The 22,800-nt window shown below is 50.7% G+C and overlaps 1 protein-coding gene and 1 long non-coding RNA gene across 3 annotated transcripts in view; one reads left to right on the top strand and one right to left on the bottom strand.

Moving 5' to 3' along the window:
- The window catches only part of CCDC13 (coiled-coil domain containing 13), a 68,014-nt gene that overhangs the window by 19,679 nt on the left and 25,535 nt on the right, over window positions 1–22,800 (top strand). For both annotated transcript variants that reach the window (XM_055381392.2, XM_019024034.4), the window contains 9 exons: window positions 844–986; window positions 1,536–1,625; window positions 6,191–6,307; window positions 7,537–7,641; window positions 10,488–10,649; window positions 13,733–13,909; window positions 17,617–17,823; window positions 19,923–20,062; window positions 20,562–20,645. In XM_055381392.2, the coding sequence (XP_055237367.2) occupies window positions 844–986; window positions 1,536–1,625; window positions 6,191–6,307; window positions 7,537–7,641; window positions 10,488–10,649; window positions 13,733–13,909; window positions 17,617–17,823; window positions 19,923–20,062; window positions 20,562–20,645 (1,225 nt within the window). The remainder of the gene's footprint in view (window positions 1–843; window positions 987–1,535; window positions 1,626–6,190; window positions 6,308–7,536; window positions 7,642–10,487; window positions 10,650–13,732; window positions 13,910–17,616; window positions 17,824–19,922; window positions 20,063–20,561; window positions 20,646–22,800) is intronic.
- Window positions 6,790–20,957, bottom strand: LOC109026316 (uncharacterized). Its single transcript, XR_002005319.3, has 4 exons — window positions 20,874–20,957; window positions 12,457–12,569; window positions 10,479–10,619; window positions 6,790–8,620 (listed from the first exon to the last, which is right to left on the bottom strand). It is a non-coding gene; the product is annotated as an uncharacterized lncRNA (long non-coding RNA).

Here is a 22,800-nt window from a genome sequence, read left to right as displayed (position 1 = left end):
TTCTTTGATGTTTTAAATTATCTGTCTTCCCTACTTGAATGTAAACTCCATAAGTCTTTTTTATCCACCACTGAATCCCTAACACCAAGAGGACCCAGCACTTGGTAGAAAATAAATATTTGCTAAATGAATGTATGCCTTTCTATTGGGTAGGTGTTACCACCAAATTCTAAGAAACAACCACATAATCTCAGCAGCAGTAAGCATTTATTTGGCTTAAACATCTGTGGGTTGGTTGGGGATTGGCCGATCTAGGCCAGGCTTGGCTAGATTGGTTCCACTTTGTTCAACATGTCTCTCTTCTATTCTTGAGACCAGCCAGCCAGGTATGTTCTTCCTGTGGAGAGGGCATAAGCAAACACAGCGAGTTTAACTGCACGAGTGCTTTTCAAGCCTCTACCTTATCTGCACCTTATCTGTTAACATGCTATTGGCCAAAGCAAGCCAAATGGTTGAGCCCAGAGTCATAGAAGGCCCAAGGGGACTACATCCTGCTCATTAGAGGGCACAGCAAAATTACAGGGATATGGATGTAATCCTATCACTGAGGATTACATGAAGCATCGGAGTGATAAACCTGAGTCTCACAGAATTAAAACTCTGCTTTCTGTTTTTATCATTTTCCTAGAACATACTGAACCTCTGAGTGGCTGCATTTCCACTCATTGGAGTTGGGTCCCAGGGCTGCTAGGTATATGGTGACCCTCCTAAGCTAGTGCCCCTTTATGAGCATTCATGCCAAGCAGCTTTAGCTTTTAAGACCCTGGTGCTGTTAGTGGTGGAGCATGAGTTTGATGTGTATGCCTGTGTTTTTAATTGACCTCACCATTCCTTTCATTTTAGGGACAGCCGGTGTAGCCGGAGACGTGGTCGCCACCAAAATTGTGGAGCTATCAAAAAAGAACCGGCTGTTGATGGCAGAATCAGAGGGTGCAAAAACCAGGGTGAAGCAGCTGACCAATCACATCCAGGAGCTGGAGCGGGAAGTGAGGGGCCTTGGTCATTCTCCCTCTGGAGGGGACTCCTAGCATGGGCAAGAGGGAACCTCCCTAGCTTCTCCATATGTAGCCGGGAGAGCTGAAGTTGGAAGGTTAAGAGGCTTTCTCAAGTCACGCAGTATATGGTGGTGCTGCATTTTAAATCCAATTCTGTTGCCCTCCAACAGGCTTCTTGGTGTCTCTGGCCTCATCTGTTCATCTGTAACCTGAAATCCATCATTCTTTTTTGCCCCGCCTCCTAGACTATTGTTGGAACTTCAGGAGACAGATTATAAGTGTACCATTATTATTTATTAAGCTGTTAGTAAACCCTTGGGCTACTTTTATAGTACGATTAGGGAATGGGTCAGACAATCAATTAAACCCTCTCCATTCCAGAGCAGTTTCTAAAGGAGAATGCTGCCATTAATGATCCTAAAGTGAGCTAAAAGGGCACACCACCAAGATAGGTAACCACACACACAATGGCACCAGAGTGCTTTCCTTGGGCTGCACAATCGCTGAGCAGAGTATTAAGCACGAGGTTTGCTTTTTCAGCTGCAGACAGCCCTGACCAGGCTGTCAGCCAAGGGGGCCACCGACGCAGGAGCCAAGCCACCGAGGGCCCAGATGGGAGACAGAGCATTGGTATGAATTCTCTTCTGTGCTGGGAAGTCTGTGAGGCAGCCATGGGCCTGGGCCTCCCCTCCTCCACAGGTGTGTAGGTACCTCTACCCAGGGTCCACCCCCAACCCCCAACCCTGCTGCCGAGCCAGGTGCCCATTGTCTACCATTGCTGCATCCTCAGAGCAGACATCAGAGAACAGTACCGAGTGTATGGCCTGAGGCCAAGAATGTCGTGTCGGAAGCTATGGAGGGTGTAGCTCCAACTCTGTCTCCAGAAAGGAAGGCTGGGAGGAGCCTGAGAACCCTGGAACACTAGAGCCTGAGGATCAAGAGGGAAGGCCTGGTCCAACTGACCTCCCACTGTCAGCCCAGCCATCTCCTGTACAGCATCCTCACTGGGGACACATCCAGACTCCACCTTACTCCAGGGACAGGGAGCTCACTACTGCCCAGTGGAATCCTGTTCTTTATGGGGCAGTTCATGTTATGAACACTTTCCCTTTCGTGGAGCTCCAAATCTACAGAGTAAAAGTGGCTATTGGAAATGGGGACTTGTTCCCCAGAGCCCATTTTACTAAACCAGTGACAGTTCATGAAACTCAAGAGGTGGGAATTGCAGCTCCATGAAAGGAAGTCAGTCTGACCTAGTGGGTTGGTTTATCCCCAGATCAGATAGTAAATATCATCAGAGTCTAACATTCCAGGAGGCTTCACCAAGGGTTTTCTTGGGAAGCCAGGCCAGTTGGTGAGAGAGGCAGCCAAGCCCCAGGACTCCCAATTTGGTGCTTGTTTTCTAGCCCCATCTTCCCTGCTGCCTGCATCTCAGGGTCAGACTGCCCTGTGCCTTCCTTGAGGATAATTCAGTCCTCGCTGTGCGGTGATGGGCCCCTCAGGTTCTGGCGGGGATGGGCCCTCAGGTTCCGGGGTGAATGTGCCTCCTCAAGAGTAGTCTTGTGTAAACCTGTCTCATTGCTGGGGAAGTAGAAGAGGGGCTCTGCCCTCTACAGGGGCTGGACTGAGTATTCTTCAGGGCCTTTCCTGGCTTCAGGGGACACTGCTAAGCTGCCCCTGGTTTATTCCACGCATTGAGCACCTCCACATTCCGAACTAGGGCTGCCCTGGATAGGAAACTGCTTGTTCAGCCTGATGGGATTTTCTAAGCCCTGTGGCACAGAGAATCAAAAATACAGCCTCGACCGGGTGAGGTGGCTCATGCCCGTAATCCCAGCACTTTGGGAGGCTGAGGCTGATGGATCACTTGAGGCCAGGAGTTCGAGACCAGCCTGGCCAACATGGTGAAACACCATCTCTAGTAAAAATACAACAATTAGCCAGGCATGGTGGCGAACGCCTGTAATCCCAGCTACTCGGGAGGCTGAGGCATGAGAATCGCTTGAACCTGGGAGGCAGAGGTTGCAGTGAGCTGAGATAGCGCCACTGCACTCCAGCCTGGGTGACAGAGTGAGACTGTGTCTCAAAACAAACAAACAAACAACTACAACAACCACCAAAAAAACAGAGGCTCTGTCTATGGAGAATCCCAGAGGAGGAATGAGAAGTCATTCGAAGGCAGGATGTGGACAGGGCCTTCAGAGATGGCCCCAGTGCTCTAAGCTCACAGGGGAGTCCACCCTCCATTAAGGTTGCAGCTGGAAGGTGGGACGGAGGAGGGCGTCCCTGAGCTGGACTTACTGGAGAAGGAAGATGGGGAAGGTGAACTGAGTGTCAGCTGGATAACATTTGACTGCAGCCCAGAGCTCACACAGGAGAAAAGGGGAACGTAAGCCAAAAAAGCTGGGGTGAAGTCACCCATAGAGGGAGCTCTTGAATGGCAGCTGGAGCAGGAGTTTTGACTTTATTCTGTGGCCACAGGGAGCCTGGGAGGTTCCAGGTTCTGAGAGAAGAGTGTGTGATGGGCCGCAGGTCTCAATTTATCAGCACCACGTGTTCTCCCTGGCATCTCCTGATCAGAGCGAGAGCAAAAGCAATGTTTCCCCTCATAGGCTGCTCAGGGCAGCCCAAGCCCGAGCCACACTCCAGAGGCCTGCAGGCTCAATCCACATTCCAACCCTAGGCCTCCAAAGCACATTCCAGAGTGGAGCTGAACACCCTTCCCTCTGCTTGGGGCTTCAGGAGGCCATGATGTGAGTGGCGTTGGCATCATCTGCTCCCCATGTACTGCGCTTTAGTTGTTTTCTCAAAGAAAACAGCCTCCGGTAGGGGAGGGAGCGTACCCATACCCAGGTCCCCCACAAAGCCTGTGGAATTTCACTCTGGGCAGAAAGAACTCTGAAATGGCTTAGAGGTAGGATTAGCTCAACTGCCTAAGCCAAGAGGACGGGGCCTGATCCAGCCCTCTCCAGAACACCATCTAGCCCTCAGCCCACTTGCCAGCTGCCCACTCAAGCCAGGCTAGGCCTGCCAGCATTGCCCTCCATCAGGACCTGCCCCAGACAGCACCCTTGACATGCGTTGTCCTAGCAACCCTCACAGGTTCCCTGGAGATTGGCATTACATATCCCCATTTTACAGATGAGAAAATGAGGCTTGGACAGGGCATCACTGCCCAGGTTCTAGAGCCAGATCCAATCTGTATGCTTTTTCCATGCTCTGAGCAGATCAAAGAGATGCTGCAGGGTCACTGCAGCCATATGGAAGCACATGTACTCCTACAGCTCTCAGCACCCCCACTGTCAGGGCCACTGGGGCTCATGGCACTAGAGATCTGACAGGCAGGGCGGGGCGTGGCAGGGGGTGGAGGGGTGTTGCTTCCCAACCCAGGGCAGATTCAAAGCCACACATTCAACAGGAGAAGAGGCAGGCACCCAACAGAGTACGCAGGGATGGCAGGCGGCCAGACAGGAGGAAGAACACAGAAGAAAATATACTTCAAAAAAAAGGATGACCGGGCATGGTGGCTCACATCTGTAATCCCAGCATTTTGGGAGGCCAAGGCAGGTGGATCACCTGAGGTCTGGAGTTCAAGACCAGCCTGGCTAACATGGTGAAACCCCATCTCTACTAAAAAATATACAAAAATTAGCCAGGCATGGTGGTGGGCACCTGTAATCCCAGCTACTCGGGAGGCTGAGGCAGGAGAATCGCTTCAACCCGGCGGGGGCGGAGGTTGCAGTGAGCTGAGATTATGTTTCATATAAGTTCTGAGTTGGCACATTCTGTTCACGTTGGCTGTTCTCTTTAGACTGATGGTGGTGCTCTGAGGAAGCAGAGCAGGAAAGTATTTGTATACTCATTCCATAGATGAGGACACTGGATGAGGCCAGAGTTTCTGGACCAGGTGTTCATGTCTAGTTTCTTTGGCCAGTGGTTTTCAGCTGGGCTGCCCAGAGCCTCTGGGGTCCATGGAACTTCCCGGACCCAGTATACTTGGATCTGTCTTTCACACTAGCATTCAGAGGAGATTTTGTTTGTGCCTGCTAGAGAAAGGTCACAAAGCCACTGTAGTACCAGCCCTGCTTCCTGAAGTTCAGCTGCTTTGCCCTGTTGGGGCAGCAGCAGAGGGCCTCAGCGTCATTGCCTGATGGGATGCTCAGCCTGACAACCAACGTTCCTGTGGCCACAATGCCCAGCATTAACAGCAGCTTAAATTGGAAGAGTCAGCCAGGGCAGGGGAAGGACGAGTGTTCTTTCTCATCCCACCTGTGTCACACCAACCAGCTGTATGCCTGAAGGCAAATTACCTCCCCTCTCTGGGCCTTATTTTCATCATTATGGAAGGGGTTTAAATGGGCTGACCTTGAAGGTCCCTTTGTCAAATATCTATGAGTCATAGGAGTGTCTATTGAAGACAGAGAAGTAGTAAGCCCATTTAAGAAAAATTTCCATCCAGATAGTTTAAATAAAACATTGGGTTAAAAAAAAAAACATTGCTAAGAGTTTCAGCAGGCAGTTTTCATGGTTGCTGTAGTTCTTCAAGCCACAGAGATGAGCATTTGGAAATTAAAATGGGTCCTTATTTCTATTCAGTGGTCACTGCTAGGAAAGAGAGCCCAAGGCCCCTCAGCTGTCAAAAGACCAAGGCCCAAGCTGACGATTCTGGGAGAGGCAGATCCTGAATTAGGATGCCATGGCTCTCCTGCCACGCTGGGCTTGCCTTCTGGGAATAACATGGTTTCCTCTTTATTCTGAGTGAAGATGGATTAGCTGTGATGCCAGTCTCTGAGCACCGCAGTGGGTCCACACCCAGGAAGTGTCTGGGAGGCGTGGAGCCTGCCGCTTCCTCCAGATGCTTCACCTCTAGGGTAAGGCATACACCCACATGTGTGTGTGCAACACTCTGCAAAAAGCTCAGTCCCAAAGTTAAGCTGCCAGGATTCAAATCCAGGTTCCACCTTTATTAACCAGGTAGCTCAAGTAGAGGACTTACCTTCCACCACCCTCCATTTTGCATCTATAAGGGGCTTACAAGAGAACCTACCTCACAGGGGTTTATGAGGATTAAATGAGTTCTTCCATGTCAAACACTTAGCACAGTTCCTGGCACAGACTTGGATAAATGGGGGCTATGATTACTATTCCCATGTAGGCAATAAATGACTACTTTCTCTCCTGTCCTTCCCAACCAGCTGGAGACCCCAGAGGTGAAGGCCCTGCAGGACAGGCTGGCGGCCACCAACTTGAAGATGAGTGACCTCCGCAACCAGATCCAGTCTGTGAAGCAGGAGCTGCGGATGGCACAGAAGGTCTTTCAGAGCCAGGGCTTGGGGCTTCTTGTGTGGCTGGGGCTGGACTTGGGAAGAGCATGGCTGGCACAGTGGATTCCATTCTGGAGCCGTGAGTGCTCAGTCCCTTGAGCACACTGCTTGCTCTGGGTCAGGCTCCAGTTCCAGTCCTTCCTCCCACCAGCCCTTGGTCCATAACCATTTGGTGGGCAGAGTCGCTGGCTACCTGAGCCTGCCACCCCCACCCCCGCAGCATACATGCCCTTGTGGTGCCTGCCCAGCTCTAGACTGAGGAGGACAGCACTGTCCACCCAGGGAGAGTCCATTAAGCCTTCCCTGCACTACTTGTGCCCCAGTAGATCCTGGGTCTCCCCTTAATGTCACCCTTACTTAACTTGAAAGCCTGCCAACACCTGCCTTCTGCTCTGCTATCTGTAACAGAAAATGAATAGGTTACTTGTGTATTAAAGGACCCTTTCAAAGGAAAATGCTCAGACTTGGGACACAGGCCCAGCTGGTTCGTTATTTATTTTTATTTACATAGCGAATTCTCTGGCATTTGTCTTCCCTGCTGGAACCACTCAGACTGGCCAAGATTTCCAAAACAGTGTTCTATTGTGGAAACAAGCGCCAGAGACTTGGTACGCTGGATCGGGTTTCTGTGACAGGCTTCAGAGGGGCCCAGGTCACAAGCTGGAGCGTATTGTTTCTGCCTCAAAGCCTTGAGGTTGGGCCTGAGTGCTGCACTTCAACAACCGCAAAGCTGGGCCCTTCTTGGACTACAGCACCCCAACTGACATTCAGTAGCCCACCTTTTGCTGCACTCAGAGGTCCACTTGTCCGTGGGTTTTCACAAAGGCCAGGGTCCTGTGGCGATGTACTTCCTATAGCTAGAATTAGCCCAGCACTAGGTGACAGGTGAGTGGGTTAAGGAAGCAGGAGTTGGTCAGCTTTGTGGTTCAGTCATCCCAGAATATGTCAAGAGCAAGGGGCCCTATCTGGGCATTGCTGGCAGTTTCTTGGCTGCTCTAAGCATTGCCAAGAAATGCCAGGGATGATGGGTTTACTACTTTCCCAGGGAGAGCTGCCCTTGGGACATGGAAAACTGACCTTTGAGGGCTATGCTCTGAGATGGGAAGAAGATCGTGTAGGTGAAGGCTGCTTCTGAATATGCTTCTAAATATGTAGCAGCATCAGGGTCTGGTGGAGCCCTCTCTTTTGGCCACACTGAAGGCCCTGACTTATTTCAGGTTTTGGCCAGAGAGGTTGGGGAAGACGTCAACATTCAGCAGCTCCTATCCTCGCCAGGGACCTGGAGGGGTCGGGCTCAACAAATTCTTGTTTTGCAGAGCAAGGTGAGTGAGTCATCAGACTTCTCCTGGCCTGAACAAAGGATTTAAAACGCCCCAGAAAGAGCTGCCCTGACCCCCTTAGAGACCTAAGCACACAGTACCCAAAAAAGGCCTTTAGGTCTCACAGTGCACTCGTGCGGGGTTGTTGTTTTACCTTCTCGCCAACCAGCCTGATTTTAATTTGTTATTTAATGAACAAGCTCTTATATAACACTTAGCACATGCCAGGCACTGGAGCTTAACAAATGCCAACGCCTTTGGTTTGATTTATTTTACTCCAGGCATCTTTTTTTTTCCTAGTTTATGTAAATTTGCGTGACTGTTGTAATTGTAAGCTTTTTCCAGTTTTGTCCAGATGCTTGTAGTCTTTTGAAAGTTTAATTACCCAATAAAAATTTAGCCTTGTCTCCCTCTTTATTGTCTGAATATTTTGGAGCATACCAAAAGCAGCTAACAGCAGGGGCTCTGGAGCCACACTGCTCAGATTTAAATCCCAGCTCTCCACTCACCAGCTGTGTGACCTTAAGCAAGTTCCTTTAGCTCTGTGCCTCAGTTTCCTCATCTGTATAATGGGGATAATAACGATGCCTACCCCACAGGATTGTTGGGAGAATTGAGTCAATACTTGTAAAATGCTCAGCACAGGGCCTGGCATGGAGGAAGCACTGTATAAAAGTTAGGTGTGGTTCTTTTCCCTTTGTCCCTTCAAACTGAGAAACATGTGAGAAAGTGTATGACTTCCACCATTTGCCAAGCATATCACCCTTGTTCCCAGGGACTTTGAGGGTCACAGTGGCTTTTATCTTCAGTGTCTCCCATGGGATCCTTGAAGCCAACATAAAGGGGGAAAAACTCCAAGAAGCTAATAGATGATAGTGCATGGCCTTGGGGTTCAAGAGACCTGAGTTTACGTTTGGCCACCGGTCTGCCAACTCTGACCTTGGGCAAACCCCTTCATCTTCCTATGTCTTCATCTTCACACCTGTGAAATGGGGTAACATAAAATAACATTTGTAAAGCACCTAGGACAGTGCCTGACCATAATAAGCACAAAACAACTTACTTCTTATTGTCATTAAGTTACATGTCAAATTCTATTTTTTTTTTTTTTTTTTTTGAGACGGAGTCTCGCTCTATCACCCAGGCTGGAGTGCAGTGGTGCGATCTCAGCTCACTGAAAGCTCCGCCTCCCGGGTTCACGCCATTCTCCTGCCTCAGCCTCCTGAGTAGCTGAGACTACAGGTGCCCGCCACCACGCCCGGCTAATTTTTTGTATTTTTAGTAGAGACGGGGTTTCACTGTGTTAGCCAGGATGGTCTCGATCTCCTGACCTCGTGATCCGCCCGCCTCGGCTTGCCAAAGTGCTGGGATTACAGGCATGAGCCACCACGCCAGGCCCTGTATGTCAAATTCTTAAAGGTAACAGTATTCTTTAATGATTAAATGAAATTGCCTCACAGCGCCACACGAGGGCACTGGTGGGTGCCTTCAAAGCTGTGCTCCTGCCCTTTGCCAGGGAGCCTAGCGAATTGTGCTTCCTTTCCTGGCTCAAGTTTACCGACATTGTTTTGTCATTTGGTTGTGTTGACAGGGAAACCAGGGTCAGAAGGACCCTAGGAGTTGTCTGCTTCTACCCTAGCGTTATAAGGGTGATAAGGGCATTGTTCTGTGGGATGACATCTAGCTGCCACTTGCTGAAGGCCCACATGTGCCAGGCTGTGTTGACAGCTTCACCTAGACCATCCTGGGATTTTGCAAAGTTACCTAATCCTAAAAATAACCTGTAGCATTTAAAATGCAGGTTCCATGTCCCTTCCCCTAGAACTGTAGTTTGTTGATCTGGAGTAAGCACCAAGATTTCAGTCCAAGAAGAACCTCAGAGGATTCCCAGGCTCAGACAACTTCACAATACTGAATCCTTATAACAGTGTTACGCAGGGTGTACTCTTAGGCCCATCTTACAGAGGAGGGAACTGAGATTCAGAGAGTTACCTGTGCGCAGTCACACAGTCTGTGAGGCTTTGAGGCGGTCTCTCTGTTTCCAAACCCTGCCTTCCCCTCTGCAGTATCTCCTGTAAGTGACTGCCATCTTCCGAGAAGCCCACCCAGTCTTAGGTGGTCTGTCTGTTAGAAAGTTCCTCCTTGCCCAGCACTTTGGGAGGCTGAGGTGGGCAGATCTCTCGAGCCCAGGAGTTCAAGACCAGCCTGGGCAACATGGTGAAACCCCGTCTCTACCAAATTTTTTATATATATATTTATATATATATATTTGTGTGTGTGTGTGTATATATATATATATATATATATATATATACATATAAAATTATCCAGGCACAGTTGCCTGTGCCTATGGTCCCAGCTGCTTAGGAGGCTGAGCTGGGAGGATTGCTTGAGCCCGGGAGGCAGAGGTTACAGTGAGCCATGATTGCACCACTGCACTCCAGTCGGGGCAACAGAGCAAGACCCTGTCTCTAAAATAAATAAATAAATAAATAAATAAATAAATAAATAAATAAATAAATATTCTTTCTTGAACTGAGACCTGCCATCCTATCCGTCCCTGGTTCCTGGGGCCACAGGTCTGCTTTCCAGCCTCCAACAGCCCCTCAGAGATAGGGTGATTTTTCTCATTCACCATTTTTCTAAGCTGAACTTCCTTGGTGTCTTCCAATGTGTTGCTCAAGATGCCAGCTCAGATTGTCCCCCACCCCAGTCCTCCTCAGATGGGGCTACCACAGCCATCTAGAGAGGTGGTTCCATCTTCAGTCTATGGGGTCTCCTATCACACTTCTGAGTAGAAGAGGCTGGCAGCAGACCTATTGTGGAACGACGAGTTTTACCATCCTCAGGTTCAAGAGCTTGAGAAGCAATTGGGCCAGGCCCGGAGCCAGTCTGCAGGAACAGCCAGTGATGAGTTGTCTGTCTATCCAGACCCAAGGAAGCTGTCGGCACAGGAGAAAAACCTGCTGAGGATCCGCAGCCTGGAAAGGGAAAAACAGGAAGGCTTGGAGGTAACGTGTGCCTGAGGAGGTCAGCCGGGCATGTGGGAACGAGAGATCATGATGGTGTCTGCAAGGGCTCTGAGGCACATGTGGTCAGAAGTCTGAGCCACCCCTTCTAGGCAGGAGACACCTGGGGACCTGGGTCACCTCTGCATGTTCCTCATGTCCTGTCAAACCAACCTGAGCTGCCTGACTGGGACCTCACTGTGAGCCCATTTAATGAACTTTTCGTGGCCCCATCCTGGCTGTTTTGGAGGTGCTGTCCCTGAAATTCTCATTGTAAAAGGGAGAGGGGGAGGGTCATGGCCCCAGAAGTATGATAGGGTTAGATGGGGCTTAAAGGGGGAAAGTTCTAGGCTGATGAAAGAGGTGGGCAGGCTGGACTCAACACCAGGGGCCGCATCTCACTGGCTGCATTGGGAGTGTCAGAACTCTAACTCTACCAGGTTTAAGCAACAAAGAGAAGTCATTGGCCCATGTAAACGAACAATCCAGAGGTGGCCTAGCTTCAGGTGCAGATCGGGGCCTTGCTCTCAGCACCTACTCCTGGGTTGGCTTCACTCTCTTCCACAAGGACCCTGGGTAGTCCCAGCTTCTCTCCTCCAATGCAGCCTCTACAGACAAAGGGTTTCTCTTTCCCAATAGTTCCAACAAAGTCCCAGAATTGAGTGTCTTTGGTCTAGCCTGGGTTATGTGACTATCCTTGAGCCCATCACTGTAGCCAAGAGTACAGGGTGTTTTGATTGGTCAAGCTTCAGACACCCGCCCCAAGGTTTGAGGGGATGAGTTAGCCTCCCCAAACTTGCAATGAGAGTAGAGAGTAGGGCCACTTTAAAGAAGGTAACAGAAGCAGCATGAAGAGGTGCAGGCAGGCCATACAACAGGCCCACGTAGTGGCCCTGGCAGTGAGCTACCTAACAACGAGGACTTGCCTTTTCATCTGGAGACTTTTGCCTGTGAGCACCAACGCTGCGTTAGGCCCTGTGTTAGGAATGCTGTAACCATGACCACATTGCACCTCCCAGCGCTGTAGACCATCAGCTGTGAGGAGGGAAACAGTGAGACCACAGAAGTGGACAGGGCCTGCTGGGCTTTGTATGCCAGCCAGGACTTTTGGCCTGTATCTTGAAGGCTGTGGAGAACCACCAAACGGTTTTTGTTTTTTTTTAGATGGAGTCTCGCTCTGTTGCCCAGGCTGGAGTGCAATGGTGTGATCTTGGCTTACTGCAACCTCCGCCTCCGGGGTTCAAGTGATTCTCCTGCCTCAGCCTCCCAAGTAGCTGGGATTACAGGCACCTGCCACCACGCCCGGCTAATTTTTATATATTTAGTAGAGACAGGGTTTCACTATGTTGGTCAGGCTGGTCTCGAATTCCTAACCTCAGGTGATCCACCTGCCTCGGCCTCACAAAGTGCTGGGATTACAGGTGTGAGCCATTTGCCCAGCCCACCAAAGGGTTTTAAGTTGTGGAGGGAGGTGGTCAGCTGTGCATTTTGGAAAGGTCACATGGTTGGAGCAAGAGGAGGAATGGGTTGGAAGAGGAATGGAAGGCAGAATAGTAATCCTGGAGACATGACCAAAGATCTTTGCCAAGATAGTGGACTGTCATGGAAGGGCCAGACACCTGGGACAGTGAGGACAGACTTTCTAGGGCTCAAGGACTGATTGGACTTGGAAGAGAGACGAGGAGGAAGAGTTATAAAGGACTTCTAGGGAGTATAGTGGGTGGGTAAGGGAGACAGGGTGGGTTCAAGAAGAGAAAGGGAGTTGAGATTTGGAAATGTTGGGTTTGAAATGCACCTAGCTTGAACTTACATGTTAGTGTAGAACAGATTATGTTGAACAGTTGGGCTGACCATAAGCTGCAATAGCGGGTGGAAGGAAACAGCTTCCTGCATGCATTCCCTCTGGCAGGCACCCATAAGAGCCTGGAGTGTGTAGGCAGGAGAGCAGCAGGTGAGTAATGGCTGCCTCCCTGCAAAGGGCTTGTGTCCTATAGATTCATGTTTTACTTGTTTTGCATTTCTATAATTCACTTCATCAAGGATATGAAAATACTTTTCCAGCAACAATTCACCCTCAGGATCAAGCAGGTGATGTCACCCACTGCCCAAGCTCCTCCTCAATGTCTCCATCTTGTCTTTATGGGTTTGCCTAATCTAACCTCTGCCCCTTCACTCACTGTGCTCCAGCCACACACCTTCTACCCCAGGGCCTTTGCTCTTCCCTTCATCTCCTTCAGTCTCTGCTCAGATGCCACCTTTTCAGAAAGGCCTTACCTGACCATATCCTTCTCGCTATTCCTGTTTCCTACTTTCAAATTAGCATTTGTCACTATTTGACATTATCTGTCTCCTCCATTAGGATTATCAGCTCCTTGAGGACAACGACTGTTTTGCTTTTTGCTGTCCCCCAGCATCTATAACAATACTAAGCACATAGTAGGCCCTCAGGAAACCATAGTAGGAAACCTCAGGAAACCCATAGTAGGCCCTCAGGAAACCCTCGAGAATGAAGGGATGATTGAATGAGAGACTCTGAAGATGTGTGCTGCATGTGAGTTTCCAGTTGGTAGCTGACAAAGCAAGGTGCTGTCAGGGGTTGTGCCAAATGATCATGGAGGAAGTGGGAGAAAAGAGCCTCCTTTCTCATTCTAGCTCCTGGTGGTGCAAGGTGCTGCAGTTGGAACCTAGCCCAGCACTCTTTTTCTAAAGTATGGCTTTTCTCTTTTCCCCTGCTTGGGGAGGGGCTTAGGGGTAGGACTGGCTGTGCTCTCTGGAGGACACACGCAGTTGGCTGGCGGCTTTCCTCTCATGTGCTAGGAAGCCTGTGTCTCAGGCTGAGGTTAGGAGTGCTGTCATGCGTTAGTGCTGTCATGTGCTGGGGAAGGGTGGGAGGCTGCTGGCCACCTGATATCCCTGAGAGGCCTGGGCTGGGAGTCAGGGCCCTGGCTCTAGTGACTTGCTCTGTGGCATTCAACAAGCACCCCCACCCCCAACCCCGGGCCTTGCCATTGAGTAGGAGCCAGGGAGCAGATGTGGCCAAGGTCCCACACAGCCCTGCTGCCCATGCCCTCACTTTCTAATTACAGAAACTTGCCAGTGAGCGGGATGCCCTCCAGAGAGAGCTTGAAGAGCTAAAAAAGAAGTTCGAGGGCATGAGGTCTCGGAACAAGCTGCTGTCAAGTGAGATGAAGACCCTCAAGAGTCAGATGGGAACCCTGGTGGAGAAGGGCCGGCATGATGACGAGCTCATCGACGCCCTCATGGTATGGCCCCACCACTCAGGCAGGGCAAGAGCCAGGGGTGGTTCCCCAAAGGATGGGCCCCAGCCATGGCCAGAGTGAGCCCTCACTCACCCCTCAATGCCACCTGTGTAACCCCAAAGCCTGTTGCCTCCAGATGGCCCCCAGTACCAAAGCCCTGCCCCAGGGACAGGAGCAGCTCAGGGAGGCTGCCTGAGGGCAGGTAGGGGGCTGTGATGGAGCAGCACCAGACACAAGGCACTGGGCCTATGGACCCCAAAAGAGACAGAAATGTATTGGGGGAAGGAGGTGGGATTATACCCTGGGTTATTTTTCAGCAAGGATTGAAAGGGACGAGAGGAGCCAGTACCAGTTCTTATCTCTGCAGTGGCACAGAACCCTTCCTCTTCTGGGCATGTTATAATGCTTAGTCCCTAAGATAACTTCTAGGATCATATATTTTAATCCCACTTCACAGATGGGGAAACTAAGACTCAAATTCATTAGATAACTCATCTAAGACCATACAACTGAGTTCAAAGCAGGTTTATCTGACTATAAAAACTTCCTGGATTAAACGTATCTCAAAATAATAAGAGCTATTTATGACAAACCCACAGCCAATATCATACTGAATGGGCAAAAACTGGAAGCATTCCCTTTGAAAACCAGCACAGGATAAGGATGCCCTCTCTCACCACTCCTATTCAACATAGTGTTGGAAGTTCTGGCCAGGGCGATCAGGCAAGAGAAAGAAATAAAGGGTATTCAAATAGGAAATGAGGAAGTCAAATTGTTCCTGTTTGCAGATGACATGATTGTATATTTAGAAAACCCCATCATCTCAGCCCAAAATCTCCTTAAGCTGATAAGCAACTTCAGGAGTCTCAGGATACAAAATCAATGTGCAAAAATCCCAAGCATTCCTATACACCAGTAACAGACAAACAGAGAGTCAAATCATGAGTGAACTCCCATTCACAATTGCTTCAAAGAGAATAAAATACCTAGGAATCCAACTTAAAAGGGATGTGAAGAACCTCTTCAAGGAGAACTACAAACCACTGCTCAATGAAATAAAAGAGGACACAAACAAATGGAAGAATATTCCATGCTCATGGATAGGAAGAGTCAATATCATGAAAATGGCCATACTGCCCAAAGTAATTTATAGATTCAGTGCCATCCCCATCAAGCTACCAATGACTTTCTTCACAGAATTGGAAAAAACTACTTTAAAGTTCATATGGAATCAAAAAAGAGCCCGCATTGCCAAGACAATCCTAAGCAAAAAGAACAAAGCTGGAGGGATCACAGTACCTGACTTCAAACTATACCACAAGGCTACAGTAACCAAAACAGCATGGTACTGGTACCAAAACAGATATATAGACCAATGGAACAGAACAGAGGCCTCAGAAATAACACCACACATCTACAACCATCTGATCTTTGACAAACCTGACAAAAACAAGAAATGGGGGAAGGATTCCCTATTTAATAAGTGGTGCTGGGAAAACTGGCTAGCCATATGTAGAAAGCTGAAACCGGATCCCTTCCTTACACCTTATACAAAAATTAATTCAAGATGGATTAAAGACTTAAATGTTAGACCTAAGACCATAAAAACCCTAGAAGAAAAGCTAGGAAATACCATTCAGGACATAGGCATGGGCAAGGACTTCATGACTAAAACACCAAAAGCAATGGCAACAAAAGCCAAAATAGACAAATGGGATCTAATTAAACTAAAGAGCTTCTGCATGGCAAAAGAAACTACCATCAGAGTGAACAGGCAACCTACAGAATGGGAGAAAATTTTTGCAATCTACCCATCTGACAAAGGGCTAATATCCAGAATCTACAAAGAACTCAAACAAATTTACAAGAAAAAAACAACCCCATCAAAAAGTGGGCAAAGAATATGAACAGACGCTTCTCAAAAGAAGACATCTGTGCAGCCAACAGACACTTGAAAAAATGCTAATCATCACTTGTCATCAGAGAAATGCAAATCAAAATCACAATGAGATACCATCTCACACCAGTTAGAATGGCAATCATTAAAAAGTCAGGAAAAACATGCTGGAGAGGATGTGGAGAAATAGGAATGCTTTTACACTGTTGGTGGGACTGTCAACTAGTTCAACCATTGTGGAAGACAGTGTGGCGATTCCTCAAGGATCTAGAACTAGAAATACCATTTGATCCAGCAATCCCATTACTGGGTATATACCCAAAGGATTATAAATCATGCTACTATAAAGACGCATGCACACGTGTGTTTACTGCGGCACTATCCACAATAGCAAAGACTTGGAACCAACCCAAATGTCCATCAGTAATAGACTGGATTAAGAAAATGTGGCACATATACACCATGGAATAATATGCAGCCATAAAAAAGGATGAGTTCATGTCCTTTGCAGGGACATGGATGAAGCTGGAAACCGTCATTCTCAGCAAACTATCACAAGGACAGAAAACCAAACACCACATGTTCTCACTCATAGGTGGGAATTGAACAATGAGATCACTTGGACACAGGGCGGGGAACATCACACACCAGGGCCTGTCGGTGGGTGGGGGGCTGGGGGAGGGATAGCATTAGGAGAAATACCTAATGTAAATGATGAGTTGATGGGTGCAGCAAACCAACGTGGCATATGTATACCTATATATCAAACCTGCACATTGTGCACATGTACCCTACAACTTATGTATAAAACAACAACAACAAAAACAAAAACTTCCTTGATTAGTAAGGCCATACTGCTTTCCTAACCCTGCAGCTTGGACTTTTTTCTGTGGGACCCGAGGCACCAAAGTTTGGTGTCAGATTCCAAGTTGTGCCTGCAGGCCCGGGGAGGTGATCATGTCTGGCTTGGCTGGGGTGTTTGGGGGGTGCTGGCTCAGGCACCTACCTTAGTTCATGATCACTTTACATGATAGGGTGGTGGGCGGGGCACAGAAGACCTGAAATCTAGGCCTGCCTCTGTCAGTATCTCACTGTGTGACCATAGGCCAGTCGCATCCCCTCTGAGGCTCAGCAGCCAGTTTTAAAAATAAGTCGCAGGGCTGGATGTCCTCTGAGGTCCCTGCATGTCACCATTCTTTGTCATTGAAGGTGGCATGATGAGAGCTGCAAACTAGTCCCAGTCATGCTATTCACCAGCAATATGCCCTTGGGCTCTCTGGGCCTCAGTTTCCTCCACTCTGAGGTGAAGACAACAGCCCCCACCTGTTCCAAATCACTGACATTGTCCTTTCTGTTGGCCCCAGGCAGGAAGCCTTTGCCCAGGAGTCTCCTTGAGGGCTTTTCCTTGGGATGAGGCTTCAGTCAGGTGGATCCCTGGCAGGGGTCCAGGTACTGCCTCCAAGGGCAGTCTCCCAGCCAAGCAGGATCAGGCTTTCCTTTTAGCTAAATATCTCCCCCACCGGGTGAGGAGTCACCATCTGATCTACTTTCTGTTGTCTGAGAGCCCCTTGGATCTTCTTGGCCCCAAACTCAGAGAAGGAAGTTGAGGACAGGAAAAGAACATGGTCCCCACCTGCCTGATTCAACATCCCCTGATGGCAGGCAAGGAAGGTGTTCCTGCCTCTCGAGGGAACAGGATCCCACTGTTAGGTTCCTGCAGGCTGCTTTGGGGTGAGGGAGGCAGTCTGTTCTTGTCCTCCCCGGCCCAAAGGGCCATGACTGACTTCACCTGCCCTCCTGCCTGGCCCCCCAGGACCAGCTGAAGCAGCTACAGGAGATCCTAGGCAGCCTGAGTCTGCAGGAGGAGAAAACGCGAGTGTCCCAGCACCACCTGGACCAGCAACTGAACAGCGAGGCTCAGCGGAGCAACAGCCTAGTCGCCCAGCTGCAGGCCATGGTAGCTGAGCGGGAGGCCAAAGTGCGACAGCTGGAGATGGAGATCGGACAACTCAATGTGCACGTGAGTAGGGCACTGGCACAGCGCCCAAACCCATTTTCAAGCCGGGCAAGTCCATCCAGCTCCTTCCACTTCTTTCCACTTGCCTTAGCTCAGGCCAGACTTCATCCTTCCTGGCTCCACTTTGGCCACCTGCTTCTATCTGGCTCCCCAACCCATTCTGCACACAAACCTGATTGTGTCCTTGCTCTACTTAAAATCTGTTCATGGCTTACTGTCACCCTCGACCTCACCTGGTTCTCAAGGACCCAGGCACCTTCCAGTTTACCCTCTCCCATCCCCAGCTGTGGCCTTATCCTCAGGATTCAAGATGGTGGCAGTAGCTCCAGCAGCAGGATGAGAGAAGGAAAGCCACACTTCATTCAGCTTCTAGGCACCATGTGACTAACTCTTGCTGCCACCCCTCCTGCATCTTCTCTTCACCCCTCCCCTTTCCCTACACTCTGCTACCCAGGCACCATTCAGCTCCTGCTTGCTCCGCACTCCAGGGCTACGCGCAGCGTGAAGCACACTCCCTCCCCTCCTCCCCCACGGCCTCGGTCTGGCCAGCTGCCCCTCAGCCTTTAGGTCTTACCTAGTCAGGAGCTCCTCCAGGAAGCCCCGAGACCCCTGTTCTGTGTTGTGTTCCCCTCCTAGGCACTCTCCTAACTCCCTATGCATCCCCAAACCAAACTTCTCTCACACTGTGTAGTCATTTTCCTGTTTTCTCCCCTGCACTCTCTGTAAGGGAGCACAGACCGTGGTGCCTCAGTGCCTGGCACTGCAGCAAGCACACAGTAGATGCTCAATAAATGCTTGTCTAAGGCATGAGCTTGTAAAGATATTTTGTCTTGGCAGGTGCCTTGAGGGCACAGCTTGGGGCTGCTAGGAGTCAGGCACCTTCACCTCCCTGGGGTGGTTGTGGGGCTGAGTGGTGTCCTTGGGGAGAATTTCTTGACAGGCATGCAGGTCTCCCAGTGACAAAGGAGCCTTGCAGCCTCTGGCCCACTGGGAAATTGACTGGCTCAGCCAAAGGCATGTTGCAAAGCAGCCCTGCTCTTTGTTTCTGGGGATCCGTGGTTTGTTCAGAGGTGAGAGCCCAAGAGCCCCTCGGCCCTGCCTCAGTCTGGCATTGGCTGACCAGCCTGGTTTGTCCTGTAGCCTCTATTCCCACAGGCCAGGGTAGCCTGGGGCCCCAGGACTGGCTGTGACATAGTGCTGTGAGGCTGAAGGGGAGCCTGGGGGCACGAGGAAGTCTGGGAACAGAGCACATACGGCAGTGAATGGGGACTCACCCTGCTCCCCATCCTGGCTCACTGGGGAGGGAAGTCTGAAGGGGAAGATTCCAGCATCTTCACCTCACCACTGTCCTTTCTCCAGGCACACAGGAGAAGACTGTTCCTACCTCCGAGGTCACCAGCTGAATGGGGGCCAAGCATTACCCACCAGACTTAAGTCGGCACACGTTTCGAGTTTTCTCAAAATGGGTGGGGCTGGGGGACAAGCCAGGTTGTTAGGGGCTTACACCGGTTGTCCACTCTGGTGGCCTGACCTCCTGCTGGGGGTCCTCTAATGTTCCTGTCCAGTCCAGCCCCAGCAGGTATCCAGAAGAGGAAGGGGTTGAGGGAGGGGTGGGGGCCTGGCAGGCTTAGCCTCCACCCAAGGCTGCCTGCCCTCACTGAGTCCCTGCCAGCCTCTCTGGCTGCAGGTGTCTGGAAGGTCCGGGTGTTCCAGCTGAGGAAGGCAGCTGGCCTCAAGTCACACCTGGTGTTCAACCACATGTGGGTGGGGCCGCCTGGAGAAGTGGACCCACTCAGAGACGTCAGTCTCTGACCTGCCCCGCATGCAGGGCCGTGCACCTCCCTCTGGAACCTGAATGTAGAACAGCTTCCTGGCCCAGTCACCGTCCTCACACCATGTAGCTTTCTTTCTGAAGAGAGGCATTATTAGATGTCATTATCATGCAAGTAGTGCCTTCACCAAACAGGCCTCGCTTTTCACTCCTGAAAAGAAGCCTCTTTCATATCCTCTGAAAGCCCCGAAATCAAGCCAAGGTCCCCTCCTGCCTTCTCTAGGCCTCTGAGCCAAAGCCCTGAGGATGGAACCCACATCTGTTCCTACAGTATCTTCGGAATAAAGGAGTGGGTGAGGGGTCCAGTGGTCGCGAGGTCAGCCCTGCCTATACCCAGTTCCTGGAGGACCCAGGCCTGACCAAGTCCCCGGCCTCAGCAGGCGATCATGTTGGCAGGCTTGGATCTTCTCGGTAAGAAAACAATGGGAGGGAGGGGTTGGAAAGTGAACATTAATTATTCAGAAGAAAGGTTGTTTCTTGCTACCTCTGATGGGAAGCCACGGGTGCAATTTTAAGATGACTATGCTGTTGTTCTTCCAATACGTGGGCCTCTCCTATGACATTAGCTCTGCGTCTGCAGAAATGAGCCGGTTAGGCCCAGATTTTATCACTTCAAGAGCATGCTGGTTGCAGCTCTCTGTAAGAGCCTCTCTGAGCTGGCCTCAAAAGTTTTCTGCCCCTGGGGCCCTCAAACAGACCCGTGTTGGGTTGTTCAAGGCTCTGGTGTCTCCTGTTCTGTCTCATTTTGAACAAACAAGAGTTCTGGAAAGAAGGGCAGCAAATCCACAGGACTGCTGCAAGGGTTTCCTGGACCCCTGCTGGCCACTGCTCCACCTCACATGCAGAGGTGAGGCCCAGTAGGGCCTGGTCTGCCTTCCCAGGCTGATGGGCCCCTTCCGCCTTTACACAGCTCTGTGACCAGCCTGGGCCACACACTGGTGGAATCTGCTCTCACGAGGCCTTCCCTGCCCAGTCCCCACAGGACCTCACCTAGGTATGGACCCCCGACCCCCGGACTCTCACAGTTTTTTCCCATTCTTGATTGCTCAACCAGTATTGCCATCCCATTAAAAGGAGGGGAAACTGAGGCCAGGCAAAGCCCAGGGACTCTTCCAAGGTTACATAAAGACAGGGAGGATCAGGGAAGTCCTGTCCAAGATGATAGAGTAAGCAGCTTCAGAACTAGAATCTTGGCCTCTGACTCCCAGGCTAGGGTTCCTACCTGCTACCTGAGAATTAACCTGAGGAACCTTCCTGGGCCTGGCTTCTAGCACCTTCCCTCATCTTCTCTTGCTCATTGAGAATCAGCCTCTAAGGGGAGAATTTCACATGATATGGGTTCCCACTGATATCCCCTCAGCCCTTGGGTCCCTTCTTTGTTGATAGAATCAAGCCAGAGGGTGTAAATGGGCCCTTTGTTCCTACTGCCAGCCCATAGACAAAGGACAGCATTGTCCTGCCTCTAAGCCCTGTCCCGAGCCCTGCCCACTGTCCACTGGAGCCATGCTCCTGGTGTCAGCACTCCCCACCCTGACCCCTCAGGCAGGTCAGCTCAGGTTCCAGGCAAAGCCTCCAAGTGGCCCCAGTCCCTCATCTCTGTGGCTCCAGGCAAACTGGTCCTTCTCTGGGCTGCTATCCCCGAAAAGTGGGGGACAGCATGCTGCTGACACTTGGCAGCATAGGGTCTGTGGGCCAAAGCTGCCCCACCCATCAGGCTGGGGTCACAAAGACACTTGGGGAGAGTGGGCTGACACTGAGCCACAAGGTATGTGCCACACTCCTTAGGGTGGGAGGTCTTGTCACAGCACAGGGAGAATGGGGAGGCTCTGCCTCTCTGAGGTTTTAGTCACAGTAAAGAGAGCAGGAAGATGGACAAGATGACCCCTTCGAGTCCCTTCCAGGCCTGTGTGGCTGTGACCTCTGCGCCACACAGAAATACAGGAGCTGCTGTGTGCCTTGGCTGCCCAGACTGCTGGTTGTCAGGCTTGTTTCTTCCACAACATACAAATACTTACTAAACTCGATCATGTGTGGGCCCTACCCTCATGGAGCTTACAGTCCCCTCCCACAGGTGACAGGACAGGAATTCACAGGGCAGAGTGATCCCAGAGAGTATGTCTATTCGGGCTGGCATGGTTTGAACCCATTCCCTTCAGGTGACTCTGGTGGGGTGCCTGGGAGGAGGGCAGAGTGAAGAATCGGCCTTTTGCTCCTGCTCCTCCTCTTCCCACATTCTAAACTGGGGAGATGAATGGGGCTTTCCAAACTGCAGTGCACACACAGAGCCCCTGCTGATCAGCCAGGTCAAGTGCGGGTTCTGATTCAGCAGGTCTGGGGTAAAGCCTGGGATTCTGCATTTCTAACAAGCTGCTAGGAGATGCCAGAGCCACCGATTCAGAGATCACTTGTAGCAGCAAGGCCTTAGAGCATATTTAGGAGTCACAGAGGGGTCTGCAGTTCTCGGAGCCCATCTAAACCACCCCTCTCAATGTTTAGTGGGGGAACTGGGGCCAAGAGAGGGGAAGAGACCTGCCCAAGACCACAGAGAAGTCAGCCCTCAGGATCACATGCCCCAGCCCAGTTTTCAGGACACTGCCCAGCTCTGCAGCCTTCCCTATGCCCTGTACTGCTAGAAAAGTAAGCTCAGGGTCTCACTGGGAAAAGTGGGGGCACAGCGGAGAGCAGCTTGGAACTCACATGTGGGCTCTGGGGGGTTGAAGTTGGGGGGGCAGAGTTTACCTTCTGTCCTGGCTCCAGCTAGCAGGTAAGGGGCTGGTAGGCAGGCCCAGTGGTAAGAGGGAAGCAGTGATGGGTTGGCTTAGGGCTGGAGAAAATTGAACAAGTCACAAAGCCAAATGCACAGGCTCCAGGAAAGTGGGCTGGGCTTGGGGACCAAGCCAGAAGATGCAGGAGGGCTGGGAGAGACTGGCAGGGACACAGAGACTGGGCACACCTGACACTGGGTAGGGCAGCCAGGCCCCAAAGGCCACACAGATACCCAGGGCACCCCAGGTCCCCAAGAGCCACCTGCCACAGCACCAGACTAATTCCAGGCCCCCACAGGGCTTGGATGGACAGAGGTACCAGTGTAACTCTAGTTCTGGTAGATTCAGCTTTGGAGCCTAGGGACTTCAGCAGGACCAGGAATG

This window comes from Gorilla gorilla, chromosome 2 (genome assembly GCF_029281585.2).
Source record: "Gorilla gorilla gorilla isolate KB3781 chromosome 2, NHGRI_mGorGor1-v2.1_pri, whole genome shotgun sequence".
Classification (NCBI taxonomy): domain Eukaryota; kingdom Metazoa; phylum Chordata; class Mammalia; order Primates; family Hominidae; genus Gorilla; species Gorilla gorilla.
Note: the sequence above shows the minus strand (reverse complement) of the source record. Positions and strands in the feature narration are given on the sequence as shown.